This window comes from Sphaerodactylus townsendi, linkage group LG16, assembly GCF_021028975.2.
Source record: "Sphaerodactylus townsendi isolate TG3544 linkage group LG16, MPM_Stown_v2.3, whole genome shotgun sequence".
NCBI classification, from domain to species: Eukaryota; Metazoa; Chordata; class Lepidosauria; order Squamata; family Sphaerodactylidae; genus Sphaerodactylus; species Sphaerodactylus townsendi.
The window spans coordinates 26,003,758-26,029,282 of NC_059440.1; the positions used below are offsets into that span (position 1 = coordinate 26,003,758).

General features: G+C 45.7%; 1 protein-coding gene across 2 annotated transcripts in view; it reads left to right on the top strand.

Annotated features, from left to right (window-relative positions):
- Positions 1–25,525, top strand: part of MORN1 (MORN repeat containing 1) — an 87,274-nt gene that overhangs the window by 20,039 nt on the left and 41,710 nt on the right. For both annotated transcript variants that reach the window (XM_048518532.1, XM_048518533.1), the window contains exons 8-12: positions 375–485; positions 3,404–3,527; positions 5,960–6,150; positions 22,592–22,725; positions 23,844–23,932. In XM_048518532.1, coding sequence (XP_048374489.1) covers positions 375–485; positions 3,404–3,527; positions 5,960–6,150; positions 22,592–22,725; positions 23,844–23,932 — 649 coding nt within the window. The remainder of the gene's footprint in view (positions 1–374; positions 486–3,403; positions 3,528–5,959; positions 6,151–22,591; positions 22,726–23,843; positions 23,933–25,525) is intronic.

Consider the following 25,525-nt stretch of genomic DNA (forward strand, 5'->3'; position numbering starts at 1 on the left):
TTGGCATCTTTTGTGCCTGGGACACGTCCCTTGTAACAGGACAAGCACTAGCAGGTCATCGAGGGCTGGGGGGTACAGTTGGAAATACATCAATGCAGCAGAACGAGGGACCGCTCCGCCACCCACACAGGCACTCAAAAACGCTGTGGGGATTTTCTCTCCCCCCCCCCCCAGTTATTATTTTGGCAGGACAAGGTCCCCTTTCCCCCATATCAGTGCATTTTGCATGGGAAAGTGTCTACCAGTTTGCCAGCTGTACTGGATGAGCCATTGTAGATATATTTGTAGATCTGCAAACGGGGTCCTCGCTTTCTTGTTTGGTTTGGTCTCTTTTTCCTCCGTGAGGCAAACTGAGAAATGTCGACTGTTTTCAGTGCAACCCCAGAAGATGGTGATTTTGGGACCGGAAGTCATCGACACAGTTCCAGGGTCTGCTCACACTTTTCACATCCAGCTTCAGGACGAAGAAGGAGAGGTGACTGAATGTAAGGATCTTTGGAGAGCTGGATGGTGCCGTGCAGGAGATTCCTCACAAAGATGAGCAGAAAACAGGCTCCGCCCCCCCCTCGCCCCACACACACACAGCACAATGACACAACATTCATATCTTTGTTTTTTTCTTCTTCACAGGGACAATACATGTGGCGGTGGAAGGTGCCGTCAAGTCACAGGTGACTTACGGCATCCCCTGCAAAGTTTTCAAGGCAAGAGATGTTCAGAGGTGGTTTGCCATTGCCTGCCTCTGCATAGAAGAAGAGAAGAAGAGTTTGGATTTATATCCCATCTTTCTCCTACAAGGAGACTCAAGGTGGGTTACAAACTCCCTTCCCTTCCCACAACAGACACCTGGTGAGGTAGGTGGGGCTGAGAGAGTTCTGAGAGAACTGTGACTAGCCCAAGATCACCCAGCAGGAATGTAGGAGTGTGGAAACACATCTGGTTCACCAGATAAGCCTCTGTCGCTCAGGTGGAGGAGTGGGGAATCAAGCCCGGTTCTCCAGATTAGAATCTCTTAACCACGCTAGCAACCCTGGACTTCCTTGGTGGTCTCCCATCCAAGCACTAACCAGGGTCAACCCTGCTTAGCTTCTGAGATCTGACAAGATTGAGCCAGCCTGGGCCAAACAGGTCAGGGGCTGAGAAGATATTAAATGGGTCAAACTCCATTCTCAAACCTTTGTGGGGTCTTAAAGTTGGCACGTTGGCTGTTCTTTCGTCAGCCACAGATCTCCTGAGAAGGCCTTCTAGGCGCATAAAAGACGCAAACGCAGAAGCTGGAAAACTTTATGGACCTGCCGGAATGTCTCAAAGGACATAACTATACCACAAATTTAACCTGCTTCATTTGCTGTCATTCCTCCCCTACCCCACCAAGAGAAACCTGAGGGCTGTAGCTTTTGGAGGGTACTGAGAATTCCTTGGTGGAGTCCTTCATCCTTTGGCTGAAATACATTTCCTTGGTGATGGCTTGGCTGATCAGGAGCTGTTAAGACTAGAATCAGGCGCTCACAGATCTATACAGAGTGGCTCTGTGTGGCCAGCCGTATTTCCTGGACAGTTCCTAGACTCTGAGGTAATTTGGCCCACCCAGGCTGTCTAGTGGCTCTCCACCCCGCCCCGGAAGGACGATAAATATTTCTAGCTCATGACTGGGGTTGGGTGAGGGGAGGGATAGATGGAGCTTGCAGGCTGCCATTTCCTCACTCCTATTTTAGGCTAAGGAGAGGACTCTGGTCTCCTGTGTTTATAAATTAGGTATTAACTTAATTTCGAAAAGAAGGCCTTGGTGGCTGTTCAGAACATCTGCCACTTGATGGCACTTGGTGCCTGTCACGACTTGGTGACTATTTAGAACAGCTGCTAACAAACTTACTACCACATCAGAGGAAACTTGTACCTTCCTTTGGCATTGTTAATATTGTTGCAAGTGGTCTTTTATTTATATTTCATTTATTTATTTATTACATTTTTACCCCGCCAATCTCCTGAGGGACTCAAGGCGGCTTACATGTAAAAACATATAAAAACAATACAATAATATAAAAATATAAACATTATATCCTCGTAATTAGTACCATCTTAATTACTGGAGCTGAACAGAGACAAATCCTGGACAGATCAGCTTCAGGTCAAAGAAGCAGGAGAGAAATCAATTTGTTTTCTTAGACAATAGCAACCAACCAACCCCAGCTCATAAACCAGAACAGAGGGTATTGTTGAAGACTTTTCTCTCAGCCCCACCTACCTCACAAGGTGTCTGTTGTGAGGAGAAGGGAAAGGAGCTTGTAAGCCACCTTGAGTCTCCTTACAGGAGAGAAAGGTGGGGTATAAACTCCTCCTCCTCCTCCTCTTCTTCTTCTCCTCTTCTAGTTACAGGTATTGCAGCTCATCTCTCTGCTCTTTAAATGTCTTCTCCAGTTCTTTTATCCTGTTAGAAAAACAAAACTTTTAAAATAAAAGGACAGATAGAGAGAGAAGGACTTTCTGTTTACAGCAGGGAGTTGTTTGGGCTACATAACCTTCTGCTTCAAATTACTGCCATAGAAGCCAAGGCTACCTGCAACACATTGTAATTAAATGAATGCGGCTAAGTACGTTTTCCAGAAATGACAACAGCTCTGCTGTTTTGCTCGCTTATTTTTCAAAGCTGCGAATCCAGGGCGAATATTCACTTGCAAAGTGTCCTCCGAAAGATGAATTTATTTTTTAGTCCTGGCTTCCCAATATGAACTGAAACATTCAAGGACAACTTCCCACCCACCCCCTGACGTGCGGGCACATTTACTCTTTGCACATGAAGAAGGTTTTGATATGATTCTCTGCCAGAGAGGTACTGGTCCATTCCTCACAGCACAAACAAGACATCTGTGGGACATCTTAAAAAGAGGCATCTGCCTCTTTTCTCTCTGCACGGCCAAAATAAGTCGTCCAGAAATGTCTTATGAGGTTTGATGAGAACGGGGTAACCTGAGCCATCCAGGTCAGGGCATGTAGCAGAATACCAGTTTGGAATATCTCACCACATCAAAAAAAAATACACACACACTTGTTGCAAATAGAAAATTAGCCCCTCAGGGAGAAGGCATCCAATGCCTCACTTAGAATGTAGGTTTTCTTCTTGCAAGGCATTGCGTTCCTGGTTTTTGTTTTTTACCTAGGGAATACCACAGTTACCTCAGGACTGCATTACCTCATTCTTCTGCATTTGCAGAACCTCGCCTCTGCATTTTTGCAGGAGCTCAGGTCGACTGTTTGGACGACCTCTGGGCTATTAGTTCCTGGGTCTCCCTTGAGCATGACGGGGGGCATTTTGGGGAGACTTTGCTGGGGATGGTTCCGCTGGGGTGCTGTAAGGCAGAATGACTGAAGAACCGTTTCATTCACCTGTTGCACTTTTTGATAGGTGAGAGCGGTCGACTGCTGGAGATCAGTGCTGGAATCAGAGACGGGGAGCTTTTAGCAAGTTCCAAAAACAGCCTGTATAAGATTATGGAACTACTTGGAAGGCAGGTGCTGGAAAGCCCCTTGTAAGTAACAAAAGGACTTTATTTATTTGCTCGTTTTGTTCAATGTACACCCCCCATCCTTTCCCGACAAGTCCGGCTGAGGGCAGCTTTCAACATTACACAATATACAATTTGGATGCAAAAATACACTAACATTCCAATAATAAAAGTTAAAAACTAAGAGAACTGAAGGGCACCAGAGATAGCAAGGGGCTCTATCATAAAGAGGGACAAAACAATCAAATAGGGATATTCCAGAAAGAAGGGAAGGGGAGGTCTTGCAAAGCCTTTTGAATTGCATCTAGTTGTACGGGGTCACTGTCAAACAGCCCAGACTGTCAGGAAGTTCTTCCTAATGTCTAGGTGGAATCTCTTTTCCTGTACCTTTTGTTGGGATAAGTGCTCCTGGTAGTTGGAGATTATCTCTTTATCGTAGTTAGCAGAGCGGCACGGGTGGCTAGAACACAGCAGAAGCCCTTACCTCGTGTGCGTCCGTGTTCGTGATGAATCCCAATGTGCGGCAAGCTTACACAAAAGAAAGTCGGAGTCAGTTATAGTTTCTAGTCTAATAAAAAGAGTATTTATTAGTGAACTCCATTCTGGATAGAAAGGTAGGTAGATAGAGTCACTATGCTATCTTAATCTAGCTGGATGGAGATGGATGCGAGGAGCATCCATCCTCTCTCTAGGCATGGTAGGAAGAAGTGGGTGAGAAGGGGTCGAGGAAGAAGCCGGAAGGAAGGAAGTCCCTGAGAGTATCAGTCTAACATCAAAGGGATAGAACCAGCATGATAGAGTAAAGGTGTCAAATCCCTAGGTCCCTATCTAGCTACTAGCTCTCTAGTAAAACCCCCTCTGTAGGTTGAGGCAGGAAACAGCGTAACAAAGTCCTTCACTTCCAACACCTTTAACCCATTACTCCTGGTCCTAGTCTCTGGAGCTGCAGAAAACAAGCTGCTCCCTCACCAACATGACATCCCTTCAAGGATTTAAACATGGCTATCATGTCACCCCTTAACCTTTTCTTCTCCAGACAAAACATATCTAGCTCCCCAAGCCGCTCCTCATTGGGCACGGAATCCAGACCCTTTACTATTTTGATCGCTGTCCTCTGCACATGCTCCAGCTTGTCAGTATCCTTCTTGAATTGTGGTGCCTAGAACTGAGCACAGTATTCCAGGTGAGGTCTCGCCAATGCAGAATAGGGTGATACTGTTACATCCCACAGTCTGAACACTATACTATTAATGCAACCCAGAATTACATTGGCTTTCTTTGCTGCCACATCACACTGCTGACTCATGATCAGTTTGTGGTCTACTAAGACTTTCAGATCCCTTTCACACGTATTGTTGTCAAGCCAGGTGTCACTCATCCTATATCTCTGCATTTCATTTTTTTTTCTGCCTAAGTGTAGTATTTTACATTTATCTCTGTTGAAATTCATTTTGTTCGTTTTGGCCCAGCTTTCTACTCTGTCCAGGCCATTTTGAATTCTGACCCTGTCCTCTGGGGCATTAGCTACCCTTCCTAATTTGGTGTCATCTGCAAATTTGATTAGCATGCCCTCTATTCCATCATCCACGCCATTGGTAAAAATATTGAACAGCATAGGACAAAGCCCTGTGGCACCCCACTAGTCACTTCTCTCCAGGATGAAGGTGAGCCATTGGTGATATCGCCAACAGGGCTGAAAAAGGCCAGCCTAGGACAGTGGTGGCGAACCTATGGCACGGGTGCCAGAGGTGGCACTCAGAGCCCTCTCTGTGGGCACACACAAACAGAGTGCCCACACACACACACACACACACACATCTAGGCTGGCCTGGGCCACTGGGCTTGATTATTAGCATTAAAACTAAGACCTAGTTTTGGGGAAGCAGTGTAGGTAACTCTGTTAAGTGCTGTTAAACTCCACTGATTTTCATGTGAAGAACTAAAGCGTGATCCTTTACCTGGGAGTAAGCTTGGTTGCTGGCAATGGGGCTTGCTTCTGAGTAAACCCTCCTAGGGTCATGATTCACCCGTTGGAAGAGTTGCACAGTTGCTTCAAAGCAAAGCCACTGACTACCACCAAGCTTACTCCTAAGTAACGCACGCCTCGGAGCCAACAAAAGCCTCAGTATTCTGGTTAAATTGCCGTGTTGGCACTTTGCGATAAATAAGTGGGTTTTGGGTTGCAATTTGGGCACTCGGTCTTGAGAAGGTTTGCTATCACTGTCCTCGGAGCTTGAAGAGGGCTGTAGTTGAGTGATAACACATGTGTTTGGGAGGTGGTGGAGTGTTCCATCTTAGCTTCCGGGGACAGCGGTGGTCTAGATGGACCAGGGGTCTGGCTGAGTGAAGCGCCTCTTTGTATGCCCAATGGCGTTTTTGGCAATCTTGATTATTTGCCTGGAAATTTTGAAACCTAGCCGAGCAAAATGGAGTGACAATCCTGTTTCCTTCCACAGTGGATTTGAGTATATTAGCTACCCTTTGATGGCACCCACGTCTGAAAGCCCAGAGCTTCAAGTCTCTGCCTCTTCTGCTGGTAAATCTCTATTAGCCCAGCTTGAACTGCAAGTCCCCAAAGGAGACACGGAGCCAGAATTCGAATCAACGCCCACGGATAGTGCAAGAAATACCCTTAGCAACGAGGATGGTAAGTGAAGATAGCAGGTTTTGCTGGAGCTCTTGGGCTTTTATCGTTAACAGAGAAACCAAAAGGTACCCTCTATCCTTTAGCAACAACATTTCCCAAAAGAAAGAAAGAGAGAGAGAGAGAGAGAGAGAGAGAGAAAGGGAAGGAGGGAAAAATTCCAAGACGGCTTTTGTCATGGAAATTGGCGGCTCTAAAAAAGCATTTTTGCGGGGTGTGGGAGATCTGTCAGTGACATCCCATTTAAAGGGAAGAAATAGATTTAATTTTAAAAGGTGGGGATTTTTTAAAATCTTCTTTTCACTTTAGACAGAACGGCCTTCACTTGTTACCCAGCCTCTTTGGGTGAGCTTTTCTCCTCTGAACAGTCAAAACATACTGTTAAAAATGAATTAGGCATAGAAATGCTCAGAGCGAGTATATCACACACCCACATACATACATATCCTATCAGGAACTGCTGTGGCTAGAGCTGGGGACCCACTTATTTGTGGCTTAGCCCTGCGTGGAGCATTCCTAGGACAGTGGACTTTTTCAGGGCCTGGCCTGATTCCCCACCCCCAAGGCTTGATGTTGGCTCCTCCTGACCTGGAAGAACTTCAAAAGTCTGGAGCTTTGCCTGGCTAACACCACAGGTGTTCTGTGCCCAGCTTGTGACACATTCGATTCAGACCCAGCCAGCACACATATTGCCTTGATACTGTGAAGAATGAGAGCAGGAAGAGTGACCGGGCTTTAAAAAGGTTCACTGTTATCAAATCGGTTAGCAATCGACCTCTTTCCCACCCAAAGGCGTCTGAAGTTAAATCAAAACTGCCAGCCTGGACCATTAAATCAAAACTGGACCATTAAATCAAAGCTGCCAGCCTGGACCGTCTGGTTGGGCCCTAATTCCACCTTGGGCCCTTCCTTCCTTCCTTCCTTCCTTCCTTCCTTCCTTCCTTCCTTCCTTCCTTTCTTTCTTTCTTTCTTTGGCCTTAGATCGGGCGCCTGTGTATATATGCGTATATATGTGTTTACATAATCTGGTTGTTTTAATTTATTTATTAATTGCTGCTGAGTTTCAATGGCTTAATTTTATGTTGTATTATTTGCTGTTGGGAACAGCCATGTTGGGAGCCGCCTCCAGCCCTTCGGGGATGAGGCAGCCTACAAATTTAATAAATAAATAAATAAATAAATGAAGTGGTGTACGATTAATATCAGATAAAAAAAGATAGTTCCTGCAAACATCTAGACCTGTTAAAAGCATACAAGGCGTTTTCCTGTGCACTCATGTTGAGTTAGTCACCCTTTGCAGTCGCAGACACCAGCAGGCAGAGGCGTATTTAGGGAAAATGTAGCCCAGTGCAAAATTTGAGCCCCCCTCCCCTTGTATGGGTGGCTGCCCTCCCCCATCATGACCAAACAACTTTTTTTACACCAGGTCTTGAAGTCAGTGTATGGACCCGAGGAGGGGGATTTTCCACCCCCCACGTGACTAAATGGCCGCAGCCCAGAGACATTTGATCCCATATGTCCCCCTGGGCAGTACACCCCTGCCAGCGGGCCGCCACCACATCCCATGAATTAGTTTCGGACTGCGTCAAGGAGTAGGTGACCCCAAAGTCCTTGCAATAAGAGACAGCGACAACGTTTCTCTCCTTCCGCTTTCTCCGAGCCACGAGCAATGGCGGACCAAATAGCCGCCACAATATGGCCTGAAACGGAAATCCAGAACCAACGTGGCAAAACGTGGGAACAGAGGCGGGCTTTGGTCGGACTCAGAGTCGCGTCTCCAGGTTTGATCACAAATCCCGGTGAGACAAAACTGCCTCCTCGTCTTATGCATACATACATCCACAATCTATATTGTTGTTTTGGTTTCCTAGAGGACACGAAGTAACAGATGAGCTAACAGTTTCTTTATAAATACGCCAGTATTAGTTTACAGGCCGGTTATTCCTGGAATGATTCACCGGAGCCTCAGTGCCGAGAGCCGGGGAGTTGAATCAGAGTTTAATCACTTTAGTTTATTGTGAACTGCAAGACGAAATCCACCCCGTATAACTTGATACATGGTAAATACACGATTTGCATCTTAATAACACTCAGCTTGCTCATGCAGAGGAGGGGAGCCAGGCGGTAGTTAAAATAGATCTATCTTTGGAGGCCGGAGAGTTTATTTTGATAGCTGCAGCGAGTGTGATGGGCTTTGACTCCCCACCCGGCCATCGGGGGCACAGGCTTCCCCCCCCCCCCGTCATATTCAGTGTGGCTGGGTTTTGCTTTGTAACCCTCTAACCAAAATAAATATTTATTAGCGAAGCCCTTATTTAGCACCTGACCCCACTATTAAATTACCAGAAGACGCTCAGTGTATTAAATAAACGTGACCTCTCTGGGTCTGATCCTCACCTCCAGGGTATTTTGCCAGTAATGTTTCAGAACGTGGATTGCAGCTTTGTTTTCTTTGTTAGGGAAAATACTGAAGGAGGGGGAAATGAGCTGCCCCTGTTTTAGCAAATGCAAATGCCACTTGGGACAGCGGGACTGTAATCTAGATTTGGAAGGATCTTAAGAGGGAATTTGGGTTTATGTTTAACACTGGCAGTTTGGCTTTTCCTTGAATGGTCTTCACTCTTTGAATCCACCCTTGGCTGCTCTCTGATGTACTTCCTCCTTTAGAGCCAGCGTGGTGCAGTGGTTAAGAGCAGGTGGACTTTACTCTAGAGAACCGGGTTTGATTCCCCGCTCCTCCACCTGAGTGGCAGAGGCTTATCTGGTGAATCAGATTTGTTTCCCCACTCCTCCACTGCTGGGTGACCTTGGGCTAGTCACAGTTCTCTCGGAACTCTCTCAGCCCCACCTGCCTCCCAAGGTGTCTGTTGTGGGAAGAGGAGGGGAAAGGAGCTTGTAAGCCACTTTGAGTCTCCTTAGAGGAGAGAAAGGTGTGGTATAAATCCAAACTCTTCTTCTAAAATGTGTGCTGTCCGGTTGCAACTAGCTCTTTCTGCACAAATCGTCAAAAACGTTTCAAAAACATTTTCAGTCTCACCACCTGGTAGATCTTGTTCCTAATGTTTTGCCTGCATCTGTGGCCGGCATCTTCAGAGGTGTATCACAGAGAGAAGTCTGTTATACACTGTGTCCAGTGGGAAGGGAAAGTTTGAATCCAGCGGTGAAAGCCTTCGACAATACATCTGAAAATCTGTCTCTTCTATTCTACTCTGCTATATATACCCAACACATACACCAGCAGTATCCACAGGAGAGAGTGCCGATTTGTCTCAGTCTGAGTTTCCGGACAGCTCTATTATCAACGCAGCTGGCCGACACTGGCTCCGAGTCTTCGCATTGTTCTGTGAGATGCTTTAGACAGTTGAGCGGGACTGAGGCCTGCCGTCTACAGACTTCAGTTTCTTCCTCTGTTATCTGGCAAGCTCCCTCAAGGACCGATTGTTTTGAAAATAATACCTCTGTGTAAAATATTCTCCCTGTCCCACCCAGGCCCCCAGTTTGCGGTCAGTTTGATTTGTGCCACAGCTCTTTATTTTTGTGAGCGAAGCCTTGGCACGATCTCAGGACACCCCAGGAATAACTTTACCTGGTGGGTAAATCACGAGGTCCTGAAGGCTTTGGCGCACCGTGCTCTCTTCGCGTGGCGGTAATAACACAGTAATGGAAGTGCATCGAGCTCCAGTCTCTCTCCTTCCCCCCCCCCCCCCGCAATTCACTATTGATGACCTATCTGCCAAATGGGATTCTGAAAGGGTTCTGAGAAACAGCACACAGACTCTTCCTTTCCGAAATGGACGTCCTCTCCTCTGTGTTTTCAGACTGGCAACAAAGCCCAAAGCGCTGGATTAAAAGTTGTTCCAGTTGCCGGCTCTGTATCCTGCATTGTTGCTGTACTGATCTGTGTGTGTGTTTTTCCTAATCTCCCATTTTTCCATTGATAGTTTCACAGCGACCCTGTGAGGTAGGACATGCTGAGAGAGACAGAGAGAACCAGCCAGATGTGTACTGTGTTTCAGAGAGGACAGTATACTCCCCTGCCCCCTATTTAATCATATTCTATTATTTTATGTAAACTACCTTGACTCGTAGACGTCACAAGGCAGGGGTGGAAATCTAATACATAAATGTGTGCTCTGAGCACATGGAGCCCTTGGATAGTCAAATCATCACCATACAATTTAATTGACCAAGAAGGTCTATACGTGCAAAGCAATACGTCTACAGATCCGCTCTACAATGAACAGGGAATCGCTAATGTTGCGTGAAACATCTGCGTGTTTACCAACATTTCTCCACAATGAGGACTAGCGCCTTACTTTTGAAAGGCAGATTCTTGGGAATCTTTACAGGGTATCCAGTTGCGTGCGGAGAGCCAGACCCTGCTGTTAGCAACATGAATGGCTGCCATCGGTATTTAGCGATTTTAAATTGTGGGTTTTATACATTTTGCATTTTGCACATTGTAAGCCACCTTGATTTCCATAAGGGCAGCTAGTGAATGCTTTAAATTAATAAAAAATAAACAATCCAATATATGTCCCCCTCAGTGTGCATGGTGCAAGAAAACAGGTCTTTGAACCAAAGCACTTACAATCTAAAATTTTGGGCAAAGGGTTAGAGGAAAGAGGTGGATACAGTGATAAGTGGGTAGTATTTGACAGGGAGGAGCTGCATGGCGTAGTGGTTAAGTGCTTGCATTGCCACTCACACGGCCAGGAGTTCAAGTCCCCTGTGGGTCAGATATCCTGGCAGCTGGCTCATGGTCAACTCAGCCATCCATCCATTTCTTGGTTGGTAAATGAGTACCTAGCTCATAACTAGGGGGTAAAGAATAGCAATGGCAAACTACCCCTCAAAAGAGGCTTGCCTATGACATCACTGCTCGCAGTGGTACCCCAGGGTCGGACACAACTGAAGGAGAAACTTTACCTTTATTTCACAGGGGCATAAATGGCGGACAAGGGACTATGACTGCACATTAAACAAGCCACATCTAGTTTTTCTTTGAAGACCGCTTACATTTTTTTAGCGTAGCTTTCTGCTGTCATTTTGTTCCCCTTGGCTTTGGAAAGAGAATAAATTATTGTTCAAAAAGGACACCGCCCCGTTCACAAATGGACCCTGAGCAACAATGCTGGTCTGTTTTGTTTTAGCCTTGCGTAGCACCCGTGGAATGATACCCGCGTCCCGAGGAAGAATATTCCCCTTGTGGTCTTTGTGTTTTTATCAAACAAAGCGCAACGCTCGAGCCCGTTTCCAGGCACTGACAATAGCGACGTGATTTCACTGGCTGCCCAGTTCCTCTTAATCCATCTGTGTTTAAAAGTTTGGTTTCTATCACTGTGCTTTTCTGCCGCATCAGCGAAAATATTTCTCATTCTTCTGCACTGAAGATGGCTATTTTGTTACATGTCTTAAATTGTGTGGAATTTACGAGACTGGGAAACAAGAGTTTAGTAGGAAGCAGAACTGCAAAACACAGGAGGTTTTTTTTTTCATACGCCGTCCAACTTTGGGGTAGATTTGGTGGGTGGTTTTTGAGAAGGAGCATTTCTCAGAAATACTAAGTCAACAGGACTTTGTACTTGGAAATGGTACAGAGGGCCAGTCTGGTGGTTAACCAAGCTTCACTGTTCTGTCTTCTGGCAAAAGGAAGCAAGGTAAACATATGGGGCTGACTTATACAGAGGCCGTTTATGCATGCACTCCTTACCCCACGGCTATTTGCTTTGCCGTGGGCTTTCCCCATGGTTTTTTTTTTGTTTACACTGGGATTCTCCTCCTGTGAAGGGTCCCTAGCCAAGCTGATCCACCGTTTTGCCCACCTGCCACTTCCTTGTTCTTTCCTCACAACCTCCTTTTGGGGGTTAGATTTTTTAAAATCATTTTAATCATTTAATCACTTCTGATCATTTTGAAACAGTGGCCCAAAGAGTGGGAGGAACTGCTGTGATGTGGATGGAGGAAGGTAGGGAGGAGCGAGAAAACCTGAAGGAAGCTTAATGCATGTCAATCTCCTTTGCTTTCCCTGTGATGGGAGGAAAAAAAGTTGCACTTTAAGAACTTTCAGAAACTGCGGGGATTTTCTGATCTGAAGGTTGGGTGATCGCCGAAGAGGGGAAAAATGTGTTCTTAACCAAGAATCAAATCCAAAAGGAATGCACGCTCAATGCAAAGGAGACTACACATGCCTAAATGTTCTCAGATCATTGGTCCATTATGCTCAGGGCAGAATAATTTGACTTGCAATGGACTTCTGGGATCTCAGGATGAAAAAGGTCTTTTCAATCCGAGATGCTTTAACTCCGAGAATTAAAACTTGGGCCCTATGCACGTATTCTGCCATTCACGTGTTGAATTAAATCTCTGGATAGCCCTAAGCCTGTTCTTGTCAGATCTCAGAAGCTAAGCAGGGTCAGCCCTAGCTGGTATTTGAATGGGCAACCTCCAAGGAATACCAGGGTGATGATGCTGAGGCAAGCAAACAACCCCAGAGGTCTCTTGCCTTGAAAATCCTACCAGGTCACCATAAGTCGGATGTAAATTGATAGCGCATAAAAAAGGTTATAGAAATGCCCTATGGAGAGAAACTTAGGGAACTGGGAATGTTTAGCCTGGAGAAGTGAAGGTTAAAAAGGAACATGATGGGTATGTTTAAATATTTGAAAGGATGTCATCTCGAAGACGGAGCAAGCTTGTTTTCTGCTGCCTCATAGACCTTGAATTCCATGGAGTCAAGGTGCAGTAAAGATAGATTCCACCTAAACATTAGAAAGAACTTCCTGACCGTCAGGGCTGTTCGACAGTGGAATTCACTGCCTCAGAGAGTGGTGGAGTCTCCTTCTTTGGAGGTTTTTAAGCAAAGGCTTGATGAACATATGTTGGGAGTGCTTTGATCGTGTGTTCCTGCATGGCAGGGGGATTGGACTTGATGGTCTCTTCCCACTCTATGATTCTATGTTTTTTAAAAATAAATTAATAACCCAATGGCACCAAATAGCCTGACCTCCTGAACTGGATAAACCCTGAACAGACTTCTGCTGATTTGGGCTGCCAGAGCTGCAGGTTGGGCTATCATAGTTTTCTCTGCAGGCTGTATTTGGGACTTGGAATTTCCCAGCCATTCACACTCTGCTCAAGTCGCCATTTGTTATTTTTTGCTTTAGGGGCCGCATCTGTGTTCTCCCCTTTCCCCTTCTTCTCTCTCCTTCTGTCTTTCTGTAAAGCAAAAAAAAAAAGGAGGAGAATATTTGTGTAACTGGTCTTGGCAATAAGACGGGCTATAAATCTCGAACGATGAGCCTCCTAGCATAAATTGTCTTAGAGGAATGTCTAGAAATACATTTAGCTTGCTGGAGCGGATTGTTGGCTCGGAGGGCACGGAGCAATTACACAATGTTGCGTTGAAGTGGGGAGAGAGAGACTTGTGAGTCTTGTTGGGGTGTCTACGGCACTCTCTGTTTTTACTCAGTGGGACAAAACATGGCTATGGGTTCTATTCCGCAGCTAAACTCACCAGATTTCACCGTAACTAGCATAGCCAAGACAGTTCATGAATTTTCAACTGTCCAATAGATCGCTTCCAATATTTTTTTTGTGTGATGGTGGCAAGCTGTATAACCATCACAAACTGTCAGCTGAATTCAAATTAGGTAAAGAAAACATAGAGAGCCAGCATGGTGTCGTTAAGAGTGGCGTGCTGCAATCTGGAGAATCCAGTTGTTTCTCCACTGCTCCACATGAAGCCTGCTGGGTGGTGACTTTGGGCCAGGCACAGTTCTCTCAGAACTCTCTCAGTCCGCAGGGAGGCAGGCAGTGGCAAGCAACCTCTGAATGTCTCTTGACTTGAAAACTCTACGGGGTCCCCATCAGTCAGCTGTGACTTGACGGCATTCAATCACAAGGAAAGTACTTCTAATGTTCAATATGGCAGGTATAAACGCAGGGTATAAAAACCAACTCTTCTTCTACCCTTAATCCGGAGCCAACCTTGAAAGGAACTCACCTTAAACAGTGCTTGTGTACTAGCCACTATGGGGGAGCTCTGCAAGGGGGGAAGAGGGAGCTTCCAGTTTCCTTACTGCTCCACTTTCTCCAGATGAAAGGGCATTGGGGGGGATCACCACTTTTCTCTGGCTCCGTGTGTCTCTCCTAATTTTAGATGTGGGGTGGGTCAGAAATAGTGAGGCAGCAATTGAGGCAGCAATTGAGACAAGCAATGATGTTCATAGAAAATATTGTTCGGTCGCTTCTCCTTGAGGTCTGCAAGACAACAGCAGGCATATTCGGCCTATCACATCCTCGGCTATGTTCGGTGACAGGGAGCAAACTGGGCCTCCACAGCACAGCCTCCGGGCTTGGTTTAAACCAGGCGTCATCATCAAGACACGATAGCTAGCGTCTCCAAAGAGTTTTGGCACTGTATCTCTCTCTTAATGTTTTATTTTATTATTACTATTATTATTGCTTCCTTCAACTCCCCCTTAAGATTTTTCAAGGGTGAGGGAGTTCAGCTTCCATCTGGGGTTTACTCGGCCCTGACATTTTGTTTAAATAAGTACAGCGCAGTGTTGGGAAATCTTTGTGGCAGGCGAGCCATCTGCCCAGAGAAAAAGGCAGAGCCTCGGCTGGGGAGTTTTTTGCTTGGAAAACTCAGGAGTTCGAGGGCGGCCCGACCCTTAACATATCTGTCCAAAAGAATCAACTGTGTCCGAGCCCGGAGAGCCTTTTGCCAAGGCGAGCTGCAATCCTCCATTTATTTCTCTTCCCCCTCTTGTTCGACTAAAATATCCATACAAGCTTGCGAGAGAGTTCCCCCTGTCTGTGACCTTCCGTACACTTTGGTAATCGCCTTTTCTCCACCACAGCAACAAAGCTATAAAGGGATGATTAATGCATTTGCCGATATATATATTTTTTCACAGTTTTTTTTTAAAGAAGGAGAAAACAACCAACAACAACGCAAAAACCTCAGGCTAAGTTTCCCGTGCGCTTGCCGGCTCTATTACAGACAAAACGGGAGGAGTGCCAGAAAATGCGCCGCTAATTGTGATTAAAAAGGTCTTGGTGGGCGTGAAACACATCCCCATTAGTTCTATTTAATGAAGCATTGCTTTGGAGTGAGAGAGCCTTCTTTCCCATGCAAATTGTCTTGCAGCATTTGGTGCTGGAGTGCCTTCCTGTCGCTTTCTCAAGATAGTCGCTTCCCTCCACTCTAACGGTTTAGCTGAGGAGGAAGCATATGGTCAGTGGGAGCATGCCTCGAGATCTAGAACCTTGAGATCTAGAACCTTGAAGCCACTTTTCGGTCCAGGTTGCTCGTGACAGAGGATGAGATCCCTCGCTCGGCCTCCTGCCTTTTTCAGTTTTCAGCTCGATAAAGCCAAGACAATATCTGCAGTTTTGATGGTAACACCAGCAGCAGAAGAAGTTGCTTAACCGTTTCCCTCTGTGTTCTTTCCCCAATATTAAAGGTTCCCAACTGCAAAACCGTTGTTAGCCAACAGGAAGGGGGCACACAGGAAGGGGGCATGTAACCTCTATCTGTGGGTTCTGTGGGGCAGAACTTGGAATGAGTTTGCAACAACAATTTTTAAAAACAAAATGGTTTACTTTCTTAACACATAACATTAAACATCAACATTTAACATCACACTTCAAGGTCCTGTTCAGGTTGCATTTTCAAGTCCTTAATTTTACAGCCTACTGATATTGCCAAGTCCAATTCTTCTTTGCAAGTGGGTTGGCTCCTGAAGATTCCAAGGGCTTGATGAACAGGATTCAACATGCTGAAGGTTTCCAGGAGAACTCTCACCCATTACAACCACAAAAAGAAACCCTTAACAAGGTGTTAAGGGCTTATAGAACCAAGGTCCGAGTCTGGTAGCCTTGTCTCCTCCAAACTAGCTCTGCAGCCTTCTGCTGCTTTGAGTCTCCACCCCTTACTGGGTCAACCCATTCTGAGCATGGGGGTTACAGGCACACGCAGGTAACTCTGAAACTTCCCCTCCACATATCACATTTTTATCAGATTTGACCCTAATCTCACATTAGTGCACATGCCAACTCTCTTGTGGCACGCATGCACTAAGGCTTAATGACACAAGAAGTGCCCCGCTAGATTGGATCGAGGGTACATCCAGTCTGGCATCTTGTTTCCGTCACTGAACAGTCGAATGGCTCTGGAGATCTCACTCACAGGGCATGAAAACGGTGGCCTGCTGCCTCCTGCTGCCCTCCCAGCAGTAATGGCAACAAGCAAGGGGGAGAAGCTCTTCCTGCTCCCTCAGATTGCTGTATTGGTGGCTGCTACCACAACGCTTCGCTCGGGGACTGGGCTGTCACATGCTGGACCAAGAGAGGCAAGAGCATTTGGCTCAGCTTAACAAATGTCCAACTTTGTATTCCATGCAAACAAATCACCAGATCCATAAATTTATTGATTTTGGCAGGCCACCCTTCAAGCCCCTTCCACACATGCAGACTAATGCACTTTCAATCCACTTTCAGTGCACTTTGCAGCTGGATTTTACTGTGCGGAAGAGCAAAATCCACGTGCAAACGCTCGTGAAAGTGTATTGAAAGTGTATTATTCTGCACGTGCGGAAAGGGCCTCAGTGACAGCTCAGGGCGGATTCCAACAGACCCAGTAAATATGTAAAATGGCAGCTGGACATAATTAATACATTTGGAACCCCATTAAAACCCAATGGTGACAATATAACTGCAATAAGTACTTGAAAACAGAAGGGGAAGAAGCAGAGGAGGCCTGGCAGATGGAACAACCTCAGCTGTACACCTGGTGGAACAGGCTCTATCTTATAGGCCCTGCGGAACTGCATCAGCTATCATAGGACTCCAAGCTCACTAAGCAGAGCGTTCTACCATGTAAGACATATAATGTATCCAGTACCAGGAGGGATTCAGCAAGAAAATCCCAAATAAATAGGACAAACTCTGTCGTTAAAATGAGTTGGGATTCCCCACCCCTCAATTTCCTCTTCCCTCTATTCCCCTCCAGCAGCAGCTCTTCGATTGGTTGTTCCGCCGTTTCTTTCAGAGAAATAAAAACCTCTTTCTTTCTCACATCTGGATCTTTGCCAAAGACGCGAAAACCCTATTTTGGTTAAATTACAGCGCCCAGATTTTCCCGTCACAAAACACGTTGATTTTATATTCAAAAAGATTTTTATATTTAGCCTGTTAACCTTTTTGTAATCCCCACCCACCGCTTTTAAACTGCAGAATGTTGGGTTTTTTTAAATAAATAAGGGTGGTTTTTTTAAAAAAAAACCCTGCTAATTGTTGTCAGTAGGGTATCAGCCGTGGCCCCTTAGCAATTTAAACTCATTGAGCTGTAATGCAGGTGCTGATAATTGGAGGGCTGCTATTGTTTTCTTGGCGATGGTGAATATATTTCAAACAATTCCTTGCAAATTGGATTTGAGAACATAAAAAAATACACAGTTTAAAGATAACTTGAGCTTCCAGTTTAGATCCGGAGGGAGGTGGGAGCAGCTACGCCCGCTGGCGTGGCCGCACAGAGCTTTGTCCTCTTCTCAGGTCTCTGCCGCACGCCACGGACACGGGAAACACCTACCAGGGTGGGATATGAACAATGCATTCTGAAGGATGGCTGTGCAAGAGGGGACTTTGTTTTAAAAAAAATGGGACTGTGTTACAGTTTTTACTTGGAGTTTAGGGACCTGACGATAGATCTCAGAAGCCTGATCTTGTTAGATCTCAGAAGCTAAGCCAGGGAGACCGCTGAGGACGTCCAGAGTCACGACGGAGAGGCAGGCAATGGCAAACCACCTGTGAACCTCTGTTGCCTTGAAGATCCTCTAGGGTTGCTATAAGAGCCAGCGTGGTACAGTGGCTAAGAGCAGGTGCATTCTGACCTGGAGAACCGGGTTTGATTCCCCACTCCACCCTACTCCGTAACGCATCTCTCGCTCTCGACTCGCCATTTGTACTGTTCAGATCTCATGTGTTAGATAAGGGCTTCACAGGTCAAATGTTATAAGGATGGAACTGCAATTTTGGCCCCTTCGCTTCACGTAGATGCTGGCAGGGGCTGATGGGAATTGTAGTCCATGAACATCTGGAGCACCATAGGTTGACCACCCCTGAGCTAAAAGGTAGGGGAAGAACGTATTGTTGCTTTCCTCCTATTTGGCCTTTTGGTTCTTGTTAACTCTGGATTTCTCCCCCCACCCCCCGCCTGCCCCAGCCCTCTCATTAATTACCGAACTTTTATTGGTAATTGAATCAAGCATTAAAGACTAACGCACTGTGTCTGGTCACCTTTAAATGGGAGACATCCCCAGCTCCCCGGGATCTATAACCCTCTCTCTCCTCATTCTCCTTTTCCCTTTTATTTTATATTTTAAAGGAAGAAAATATTACGGCATTTAGGGCGACCCATCAACAGCTAATAAGTCTTTATGCCCCGTTATTAGAAGCTGCGCCTACAGTTTAACGATAATGACTCCGTCGCCCTAAGTCATAGGTGCTCATCTCCAGCAATGTGTCTCCCTTCGCTCGTTCCCTCCTCCACCGCCGCCCTCTGGTTTTATGCCCTACACAGGTGATTAGCATGTCGTAATTGAGTCGGTTGTAAAAAGATAATTAATTGACATTTTACTCCCAGAGAGGTCAAACTGCCCTGCCTCTTGGACGGTCGTTACCAGCCGAGTCATTCCTGCCGGTGCTTCGCCTCCCCTCCCCAAGGTGACGGGATGACCTTTATCTTGCTGATCAAGACATAATTGTTGTAATTAAAATAGACGCAGAGGGAGGATTTAAAGAGTGAAGCCTGGAAGGTGGGATTTTCTGATTCCGCCTGGCTTTGCCGTGGCAGCCACAAGCATGGAGTCAACTGCTTCCAGCAGTGGCGTAGATGGTTAAGAGCTCGTGTATCTAATCTGGAGGAACCTTGTTTGATTCCCAGCTCTGCCACCTGAGCTGTGGAGGCTTATCTGGGGAATTCAGATTAGCCTGTGCACTCCCACACACGCCAGCTGGGTGACCTTGGGCTAGTCACAGCTTCTCGGAGCTCTCTCAGCCCCACCTACCTCACAGGGTGTTTGTTGTGAGGGGGGAAGGGCAAGGAGATTGTCAGCCCCTTTGAGTCTCCTGCAGGAGAGAAAGGGGGGATATAAATCCAAACTTTTCTTCTTCTTCTTCTTCTTCTTCTTCTTCTTCTTCTTCTTCTTCTTCTTCTTCTTCTTCTTCTTCTTCTTCTTCTTCTTCTTCTTCTTCTTCTTCTTCTTCTTCTTCTTCTTCTTCTTCTTCTTCTTCTTCTTCTTCTTCTTCTTCTTCTTCTTCTTCTTCTTCTTCTTCTTCTTTATACAGGCCCCTTCCACACACGCAGAATAATGCAGTTTCAGTCCACTTTCACAATTGTTTGCAAGTGGATTTGGCTCTTCCGCACAGTAAAATCCAGCTGCAAAGTGCATTGAAAGTGCATTATTCTGCATGTGTGGAAGGAGCCACAGAATCCAACCATCGGCCTATTAAATACCTTAAATGGCATGAAAGGGAGCCAGCGTGGTATGGTGGTTAAGAACATGTGCACTCTAAACTGGACAATTGGGTTTGATTCCCCGCTCTGCCACTTGAGTTGTGCAGGCTTATCTGGTGAACTAGATTAGCTTGTGCACTCCAACACATGCCTGCTGGGTGACCTTGGCCAAGTCACAGTTCTTCGGAACTCTCTCAGCCCCACCCACCCCACAGGGAGTTTGATGTGGGGAGGGGAAGGAGATTGTAAGTCCCTTTGAGTCTCCTTGCAGGAGAGAAAGGGGGGATACAAATCAATTGTAAATGGAAAAGGAGCACTCTCTAAGTTCTTTTGTGCAACAACACGTGCTAAAAAGTCAGCCGCTTTCATTGCAATTTCAGGGTTGTTTTAATTTGTGTCGATATTGTTTGTGTGTATTTCGTGTTACAAGTAGGGTTCTTTTGAATGGCCTGGGACTGCAATTAAAAAAAATATTCTCTCTCTACTGATATGATTTTCTGTTTCTTTGTACTCTGCCTTTGTTCCAAGCAACTCAGAGTCAACTGCTTCCAATCAGGTTGCTCCGTAAAGACTTAGCCCAAGATCAGCCAGGATGTTTGTTCACTGAATGGGAAACTCTGAAGGTTTTCCCTCTTCCCAGATCAACAATCCATGTGGGGAGGGGAAGGAGATTGTAAGCCCCTTTGAGTCTCCTCAACATGGTGTAGTGGTTAAGAGCGGTTGACGAGAACCGGGTTTCCCACTCTTCCACATGAGTGGTGGACTCTTATCTGGTGAACTGGATTTGTTTCCCTGCTCCTCCACATGAAGCCAGCTGAGTGACCTTCAAACTCTCTCAGGGGAGGGGAAGGTGATCAAAAGCCACTTTGAGACACCTGAAAGGTAGAGGAAAAGTGGGGTATAAAAACCCAATCCTTCTTCTTCTTCTTCTTCTTCTTCTTCTTCTGGGTCGGCTGCAATTGCACTTTGAACAATACCACTTAAGTCCTACTTTTTCAAGCATGGGTCACCCTTATTCCTCTCCCCTCCCCCGCTGAGTACTTTGTTGAAAGCATATCACACCAACAGTTATCAGTGAGACGAAAGAAGTTAGCAGCTGCGAAGTCTTTATTGAAAACTATTAGTGCATTAAGAAATTGGAAATTATGCTGTAAGCAATATGGTTCCCATTCATTGCTCAGAACATAAATACTGCTACTCCAGCAAAAGCTAATCGAGAGAGAGAGGTGTTAAAAGAACGTCCTTGTGAAAGTGGAAGGCTAACTTTTACTCTCTTTTGTTTTTTAATAGGACCATTTAACCACCGGGTTGAGACCCTTTCAAAAGAAGCACAGCACTTAACAGTCTGGAAGTTCTTGTTTTAATGTTCTGTAGTGAGGAGCAGGGTTCTCTGAGGCTAAAGTGGAACTTCAAGAAGAAGAAGAAGAAGAAGAAGAAAAGTTTGGGTTTATATGCCCCCTTTCTCTCCTGTAAGGAGACTCAAGGTGGCTACAAGCTCCTTTCCTTCCTCTCCCCACAACAGACACCTTGTGAGGTCGGTGGGGCTGGAAGAGCTTGGAAGAACTGTGAACAGCCCAAGGTCACCCAGCTGGCATGTCTTGGAGTGCATGAGCTAATCTGGTTCCCCAGATAAGCCCCCACAGCTCAAGTGGCAGAGCAGGGAATCAAACCTGGTTCTCCAGATTAGAGTGCACCTGCTCTTAACCACTACACAACTGCTGCTGTCTGAAAGAAGAGCACTGCTGGTATTTTGGTGAGGGCAGGGGGTGATTTTGCTTTTTTTTTTTTTTTTGGTCTCTACTGTTTCATCATATCTTTATTTTGCTTCTCCCTCTTCCAAATTAAACCCAGTACCCGAGTTCTGGGCCATTTTCTGTTCCTTGTATAGGTTGTATTTCAATAAAATGCATTTTATCAACATTCTTTGTTGATAATCAACATTGTTTGCACACAGAAAGAGACCATCTAAAAACTGTCCAATATGCATATACAATACCAAAGAATCTACAAAACCAACCATGAAAACCAGAGAATCCAAACAACTGAACAAATGATTTAAAAATTATTTAAAGAAACCAAACAGGGGATATTTGTCACACGAGGCCCACCTATTTTAGCAAGCTGTGGATTGACTTCTGTCTTGTTTCTGACAACACACCATTGTTTGTCAACAGTCTGTGGCAGTGTTGTTTCTTTTTATTGGATGTGAGTTTGGATTTCACCTGTCATGTTGAAACTGACTTTTTATGCACCTGGACTGTCAGAAACTTAGAGTGATGGCCAAGGTGAAATATAACTTTCTGAAATAAAGAATTGAACCCAGGATGGCGGGTGTTGGGTTCTCACGAGACCTTCCAATAAACATTTAACTTTTATCCTTTTAATCACTGCGTTGCCAGTGTGGTGTAGTGGTTAAGAGCGGGTGGATTCTAATCTGGAGAACTGGGTTTGATTCTCCACTCCTCCACCTGTGTGGCAGAGGCTTATCTGGTGAACCAGGTGTGTTTCCGCACTCCTACATTCCTGCTGGGTGACCTTGGGCTAGTCACAGTTCTTCAGAACTCTCTCAGCCCCACCTACCTCACCAGGTGTCTGTTGTGGGGAGAGGAAGGGAAAGGAGCTTGTAAGCCACCTTGAGTCTCCTTACAAGAAAGAAAGGTGGGGTATAAATCCAAACTCCTCCTCCTCCTCCTCTTCTTCTATTCCCACTGTTCTGCCAACCCCTTGTTCATAAAACTGACCTTGTACTCCTGCAGGTGGACTCTGTAGCATTGGTACAAAGCTCTTGCATATTGTTCAGGGTTTGTTTTTGTTTTTTTAAAAAAAGAAATGAATGTCAATTTCATGTTTGATCACTGCTGCTAAAGCAAACAAGAAAAGAGACAGTTTCTTAGTTGCTTGCTATTCTTCTTTGCCCAGGGATGGAGGACAACGTCCACTGTAATTCATGCTCCCAGAGAGTAGAGCATGGCTCAGCCATTTTCATTAATATCATCCTTGCTACTCCTCCGACGGATGTTCTGCTCGCCATGCAGTTGGATGACGCCCAAGAGGTAAAATGAGCCAGGGGTACCAGCTGGTGGTTCTCCGCTCTGCTCCCTGAAGGAACTCCCAGAGCCTCTGTCTGTGCAGAACCCAAAGCCCCTTCCATCTCTGGCCCACGTTCCAGGAGGTAGAACATTTGCTGTGACTGGCAGAAGATATTCCAGAGTTCATAAGCAAAATGTGCTTATGCGTGTGGCGCTCTCCCACAGAGACAGAGAGAGATATCTGTTTTAAGTTTAATAAAACTTAGAGAGCCTGCGTGGTGTAGTGGTTAAGAGCAGGTGGATTCTAATCTGGAGAATCAGGTTTGATTCCCCACTCCTCCACCTGAGTGGCAGAGGCTTATCTGGTGAACCAGATATGTTTTCACACTCCTGCATTCCTGCTGGGTGACCTTGGGCTAGTCACAGTTCTCTGGGAACTCTCTCTGCCCGATCTATGTCACAAGGTGTCTGTTGTGGGGAGAGGAAGGGAAAGGAGCTTGTAAGCCACCTTGAGTCTCCTTACAGGAGAGAAAAATGGGGTATAAATCCAAACTACTACTACTACTACTACTACTACTACTACTACTACTACTACTACTACTCTTACTTCTTCCAACATTCATAGGATGGGCCTAGAGATCTCCCAGAATTACAACTGAGATCCAGATTACAGAAATCAGTTCCCTGGGAGGAGCCGACTTTCTGGAATACCATAGATTCTAGGTGAAATTCCTTACTGAATTCCCTCCTTCATTGGCAGGACCTGCCAATCTCCAGAAACTTCCTAGGCTAGAGTTGAGGTTTTGGGAGCACATGTAGTTATGCGCTTGTGCAAGTAGTTATTGATAAGTACCAAAATGCAGAAGAGGACCCCATTGTATCATCGAAGGCTTTCACAGCCGGCATCAACTGGCTGTTTTGGGTTTTCTGGTCGCTTGGCCGTGGTCTGGGAGTTTTAGCTCCTAATGTTTACCCGCACGTGAACAAAAACGTTAGGAATTAAAACTACCAGGCCGCAGCCACACAGCCCAGAAAACCCACAACAGCCAGAACCCCGTTGTAGTTTAAATGGCCCTTTAAGATCCATGTGGAAAATGTTTCATTCTTTTCTTTCTTTCTCTTTTTCTTCCTCTATCCTCAAGGTTTTATCCCCACGAAAAATGAAAAAACGAAAAGACAAGATCCATGTTGAAAAATTGGCCACTTCACAGGAGTTACTTATGCCCACCAGGTTTGTTTGAATTTCTCTTTCTTCCCAGGCCTAACTGTACGTTACATGGGAGTTCTCCATGGGTTGCTCACATTTATTTAATTGACTCTCTTCAAATCACAGATGAGCTCACTTTTGTCCCAAATAACTAGGATATCCAGGAGAGTTGGTGGGCGGGGGTTAATCTCCATCCAACCCCATTCTGTTTTTCCAAAAAATATCCCTCCTCAAAGTTGCTGTGGTCACCACTGGGGGAAAAGATATGGGTACCCCACAAAAGGAAAAAGGAAAAAAATCCATTGAAACGATTGCCAAATTACTCCATGCGTATTGCTGTTGTATGATTCTTCTGTTGGATGACCCTATAATCATAGAGTTGGAAGGGGCCAAACAGGCCATCTAGTCCAACCGTCTGCTCAAGCCAGGATCAGCTAGACTAGAGCATTCCTGACAAGGGCTCATGCAGCTGCTTCTTGAAGACTGCTTCTTGAAGATTGCCAGAGAGTGAGAGCTGACCATCTCCTTTGGCATCTGATTCCAGTTCTGGGTCGGCAGCTTGGATCCTACACTTCCATTCCGCAGGTACTCCTCTGCCTCTTGTGGTCCTCTGGCGCTAGACATTGCCGCTTACTTAAGACCAGCATCTTTTAAACAGCCAGAAAACCTCCAGCATGAGAGGAATGTGCTCTGCAGTGACAGGTCCCCTCTGCAGTGGGCAAAGAGGAGGACAATGAGAAAGAAGGTGTATGATCTAAAAACCATCAAGCCCAAGACACCAACCATGTAATACCCTTTATTAAGACCAGTCCAACGACACAGAGCAGTGAGCGAGCCTTCAGCAGAATTTTTTATCTGGTCCAGAACTTACAAAATAAAAAGAGGGGGTGCAGATTTTAAGCAGATGTTTCAGCTGAACCAGATGTGTTTGCACACTCCTACATTCCTGCTGGGTGACCTTGGGCTAATCTCAGTTCTTCGGAACTCTCTCAGCCCCACCTTCCTCCCAGGGTGTCTGTTGTGGGGAGAGGAAGGGAAAGGAGCTTGTAGGCCACCTTGAGTCTCCTTACAGGAGAGAAAGGTGGGATATAAATCCAAAATACTACTACTACTGCTTCTACTGCTTCTACTGCTGCTGCTGCTGCTGCTTCTTCTTCTTCTTCTTCTTCTTCTTCTTCTTCTTCTTCTTCTTCTTCTTCTTCTTCTTCTTCTTCTTCTTCTTCTTCTTCTTCTTCTTCTTCTTCTTCTTCTTCTTCTTCTTCTTCTTCTTCTTCTTCTTCTTCTTCTTCTTCTTCTTCTTCTTCTTCTTCTTCTTCTTCTTCCCATACTGTTACATCTGAAATGTGACCTCCCCCCCCAGCCTGGTAGATTCCTCATCCATCGCCTGTTATTTATTTCTGAAAAAAACATTCTTCTTTCCTGTCTTCACAGCTTTGTGTAGAGAAGCTTAGGACAGCTTTATCCACTGCTCCCCCCCCCCCCCAGTTCTGCATCATTTGTGAGCTTTTGTTTTCCATGCTAAATAGAAATCCCAGCCTCTGGTTTTCAGAGAGCATTTGACCTTCATCTGTACTTCCCCACTCAACTTTTGCCGCTGCAAGTGTTGAAACTCACAGT